A 5,000-nucleotide genomic window follows, 5' to 3' on the forward strand; every position below is an offset into this window, starting at 1 on the left:
ACATTGAGCCAGTTATTCACATTGAGCCAGTTATTCACATTGAGCCAGTTATTCACATTGAGCCAGTTATTCACATTGAGCCAGTTATTCACATTGAGCCAGTTATTCACAGGGAACAGCAGAGTTTTTACTCCTCTTGTTGTTGAACCGGGGAACTCTGAATCTCCGGCCTGAAGGGAAGGTTGGGAAGTCCCGGCAGGAAGTGGTCAGCAGAGTCCTGGCAGGAAGCAAGTTTTTTTTTTTTTGCAGGATGGTAGGGGAAGACTCATGAATATTCATTAGGGAACTCATCCCTGATTGGCTAACCCTGACATTCTTACTCTAACCATAACCAATCCCACCAGAGCAGGCAACGAGTACTAGCCAATCAGAGGGAGAGTAGGGCGGATTCTTCCCCTACCATTCTGCAACAAAAAAATATTTGCTGGCAGGAAGTGGTCAGCAGAGTCCTGGCAGGAAGTGGTCAGCAGAGTCCTGGCAGGAAGTGGTCAGCAGAGTGTTGGCAGGAAGTGGTCAGTAGAGTCCTGGCAGGAAGTGGTCAGCAGAGTGCTAGCACATGTTCTCCTGCAGGCTGGAAACCACCTTTCACTCCACATTCATCCCTCGCTTCACTTCCTCATGGCTCCTTAGAAACAAAACCCTATCTGAGACAGACAGACAGATAGGCAGGCATGGAGACAGGCAGGGAGGGAGGCAGGCAGACAGACAGACAGACGGGTTACTGTCTCTGTCTGTCTTCAGCTGAATCAGAATAATAACTTGAGGGTTTTCCCAGCTGTGGTTGGTGGTCTCTTGTTGAATCTATATTTTATATATATATATATATATATATATAATCTCTATTATCTGTCTACGTATATAAAGTGATAATAATGATCCCAGAGAGAAAGCTCTGACTACTGTCCTCTTTCTCTTGCAGTCGTCCCAGCGTGGTCTGTCCCGCAGACATGGAGCCTCTGTTCAAAGACAAGGTTGGGGGGGCAGGAAGTGACATCACGGCACACATAAAGTCTCATTAATGACTGGTTAAATATCAACGAGTTAGTTGTGTTTGTGTTTCAGATCTTTAAAGACGTGTGCTGCCATCGGGAGATCATGGCGCTCAAGGTGTACTGTCGCAGCGAAGCTAACGGTTGCCAGGAGACCATGAGTCTGCAGCAGATACCGGTGAGACATCCTGCTCTCTGATTGGCTGTTCACTGAGCTACGTAAATATCCTGCTCTCTGATTGGCTGTTCACTGAGCTACGTAAACATAGGACAACACGTAGCAACAGGTTTATTTAAACTGAAACGGGGGTGTTGAACACCGGACACTGTAACAAGATCTGTCTGTCTGCCTCTCTAACCTGTCTCTCTCTCTAACCTGTCTCTCTCTCTAACCTGTCTCTCTCTCTCTAACCTGTCTGTCTGTAGGAGCACCTGAATGTGTGTGCGTTCTACGAGGTTCCCTGTCCTCTGGGGAAATGTAAAGAGCGAATGATGAGGAAAGATATTCCCGACCACCTGAGCTGGAAATGTAAACACCGAGAGAGCAGCTGCGACTTCTGTAAGACCAAGATGCCTCTGACGGACCTACAGGTACGCCATGACATCACTGTACGCCATGACATCACTGTACGCCATGACATCACGGTAGCTAGTTAGAGTCTTATCTGAGTTCAACTTGTTTTCTTGTGATTCTGAAGTCTGAAGATGATGAAATGATGAATGAATGTAGAGACTAGTTGTAGAGACTAGTTATAGAGACTAGTTCTAGAGACTAGTTCTAGAGACTAGTTTTAGAGGAGACTAGTTATAGAGACTAGTTATAGAGACTAGTTGTAGAGACTAGTTATAGAGACTAGTTCTAGAGACTAGTTCTAGAGACTAGTTTTAGAGGAGACTAGTTATAGAGACTAGTTTTAGAGCAGACTAGTTTTAGAGCAGACTAGTTATAGAGCAGACTAGTTATAGAGACTAGCTTTAGAGGAGACTAGTTATAGAGACTAGTTATAGAGACTAGTTATAGAGACTAGTTGTAGAGACCAGTTGTAGAGGAGACTAGTAGTCTGGAAATGGTGAAATGATGAATGAATGTAGAGTAAACTAGTTATAGAGACTAGTTGTAGAGACTAGTTGTAGAGGAGACTAGTTATAGAGACTAGTTGTAGAGGAGACTAGTTGTAGAGGAGACTAGTTGTAGAGGAGACTAGTTATAGAGACTCGTTATAGAGACTAGTTGTAGAGGAGACTAGTTGTGGAGACTAGTTATAGAGACTCGTTATAGAGACTAGTTGTAGAGGAGACTAGTTATAGATGAGACTAGTTGTAGAGACTAGTTGTAGAGGAGACTAGTTATAGAGACTAGTTGTAGAGACTAGTTGTAGAGACTAGTTATAGAGGAGACTAGTTACAGAGACTAGTTATAGAGACTAGTTGTAGATGAGACTAGTTGTAGAGGAGACTAGTTATAGAGACTAGTTGTAGAGACTAGTTGTAGAGACTAGTTATAGAGGAGACTAGTTACAGAGACTAGTTATAGAGACTAGTTGTAGAGACTAGTTATAGAGGAGACTAGTAGTCTGGAGATGGTGAAATGATGAATGAATGTAGAGTAAACTAATTATAGAGACTAGTTGTAGAGGAGACTAGTTGTAGAGGAGACTAGTTGTAGAGGAGACTAGTTGTAGATACTAGTTATAGAGACTAGTTGTAGAGGAGACTAGTTATAGAGACTAGTTTTAGAGTAAACTAGTTATAGCGACTAGTTGTAGAGACTAGTTGTAGAGGAGACTAGTTATAGAGACTCGTTATAGAGGAGACTAGTTGTAGATGAGACTAGTTGTAGATGAGACTAGTTGTAGATGAGACTAGTTGTAGATGAGACTAGTTGTAGAGACTAGTTATAGAGACTAGTTGTAGAGACTAGTTATAGAGACTAGTTGTAGAGACTAGTTATAGAGACTAGTTATAGAGGAGACTAGTTGTAGAGACTAGTTGTAGAGACTTGTTATAGAGACTAGTTGTAGAGACTAGTTATAGAGACTAGTTGTAGAGACTAGTTGTAGAGACTAGTTATAGAGACTAGTTGTAGAGGAGACTAGTTATAGAGACTAGTTGTAGAGACTAGTTATAGAGACTAGTTGTAGAGACTAGTTTTAGAGGAGACTAGTTATAGAGAATAGTTATAGAGACTAGTTGTAGAGACTAGTTATAGAGGAGACTAGTAGTCTGGAGATGGTGAAATGATGAATGAATGTAGAGTAAACTAATTATAGCGACTAGTTATAGAGACTAGTTATAGCGACTAGTTATAGAGACTAGTTGTAGAGACTAGTTGTAGAGGAGACTAGTTGTAGAGGAGACTAGTTGTAGAGACTAGTTATAGAGACTAGTTGTAGAGGAGACTAGTTGTAGAGGAGACTAGTTGTAGAGGAGACTAGTAGTCTGGAGATGGTGAAATGATGAATGTCTGTTTTCAGAAACATAAGGAGACAGTGTGTCCGGCGTTCCCCGTGTCGTGTCCCAACCTCTGCTCCTTCTCCTCGCTCCCCCGCAGCGAGGTACGCATCCGCTTCATCAGCTGCCGTCCAATCACAACGCTGCTTTAGTTCAGTTTAACCCCACAGCCTTTAGTATGGATGACACTGATTGGTTGATTCTGTGTTCCAGCTGTCCAATCACCAACACGACTGTCCCAAAGCTCAGGTGTGCTGTCAGTTCCACCGCTATGGCTGCACCTTCAAGGTAACTCTTCCTCCTCTTCCTCCTCCTCCTCCTCCTCCTCTTCCTCTTCCTCCTACACTTCCTTCTCTTCTTCCTCCTCCTTTTCCTCCTACACTTCCTTCTCTTCCTACTCCTCCTCTTCCTCCTCCTCTTCCTCTTCCTCCTACACTTCCTTCTCTTCTTCCTCCTCCTTTTCCTCCTACACTTCCTTCTCTTCCTACTCCTCCTCTTCCTCCTCCTCTTCCTCATACACTTCCTTCTCTTCCTCTTCCTCCTCTTCCTCCTCCTCCTCCTCTTCCTCTTCCTTCTCCTCTTCCTTCTCTTCCTCCTCCTCCTCCTCCTACAATTCATCCTCCTCTTCCTCCTCCTCCTCTTCTTCCTCCTCTTTTTCCTCCTCCTCCTCCTCCTACACTTCCTCTTCCTCCTCCTCCTCTTCCTCCTCCTCCTCCTCTTCTTCCTCTTTTTGTTGCCTTTTTTAGACGTTTTTGTCGCCTTTTTCTGTTCTGTGTGTTCATGTGTTCTGTTGTGTATATTGATGTGTGTGTGTTTGATGTGTGTGTGTCTGTATATTGATGTGTGTGTGTATATTGATGTGTGTGTGTCTGTATATTGATGTGTGTGTGTGTGTGTGTCTGTATATTGATGTGTGTGTATATTGATGTGTGTGTATATGTGTATATTGATATGTGTGTGTGTGTGTCTGTATATTGATGTGTGTGTGTATGTGTGTATATGTGATTGATGTGTGTGTATATTGATGTGTGTGTGTCTGTATATTGATGTGTGTGTGTGTGTGTGTCTGTATATTGATGTGTGTGTATATTGATGTGTGTGTGTATATTGATGTGTGTGTGTGTGTGTATATTGATGTGTGTGTGTGTGTGTATATTGATGTGTGTGTGTGTGTGTATATGTGTATATTGATGTGTGTATATGTGTATATTGATGTGTGTGTATATTGATGTGTGTGTGTGTGTGTGTGTGTGTGTGTCTCAGGGGTTGAACCAGGATCTGAGGACACATGAGTCGACGTCTGCAGCTGAACACCTGAGGATGATGGCCAATAGGAACTCCACGTTAGAGAACAAGGTGAGCACCGTGGCTCGTGGTTTTACAAAGATACTAGCCACAATTCTGTGGGAAATTAGGTTTTATTTTGGTAAAGTTAATTATGGCATGCGGAGCAGCATCACTGATCTATTTTAACCAAATCCTCAGTCTGGATCTGCAGCATGTTGCCCTGTTGATCACTATAGACATGTGATCTTCACCTGTTCACCTGAGCAGGTAGCA

General features: G+C 43.0%; 1 protein-coding gene across 2 annotated transcripts in view; it reads left to right on the forward strand.

Annotated features, from left to right (window-relative positions):
* traf3 (TNF receptor-associated factor 3) overlaps window positions 1–5,000 on the forward strand; it is a 26,468-nt gene that overhangs the window by 9,781 nt on the left and 11,687 nt on the right. For both annotated transcript variants that reach the window (XM_078277155.1, XM_078277156.1), the window contains exons 4-9: window positions 920–971; window positions 1,063–1,167; window positions 1,416–1,580; window positions 3,464–3,544; window positions 3,654–3,728; window positions 4,704–4,796. In XM_078277155.1, the coding sequence (XP_078133281.1) occupies window positions 920–971; window positions 1,063–1,167; window positions 1,416–1,580; window positions 3,464–3,544; window positions 3,654–3,728; window positions 4,704–4,796 (571 nt within the window). The remainder of the gene's footprint in view (window positions 1–919; window positions 972–1,062; window positions 1,168–1,415; window positions 1,581–3,463; window positions 3,545–3,653; window positions 3,729–4,703; window positions 4,797–5,000) is intronic.

The sequence above is a fragment of the Sander vitreus genome, chromosome 20, assembly GCF_031162955.1.
Source record: "Sander vitreus isolate 19-12246 chromosome 20, sanVit1, whole genome shotgun sequence".
NCBI classification, from domain to species: domain Eukaryota; kingdom Metazoa; phylum Chordata; class Actinopteri; order Perciformes; family Percidae; genus Sander; species Sander vitreus.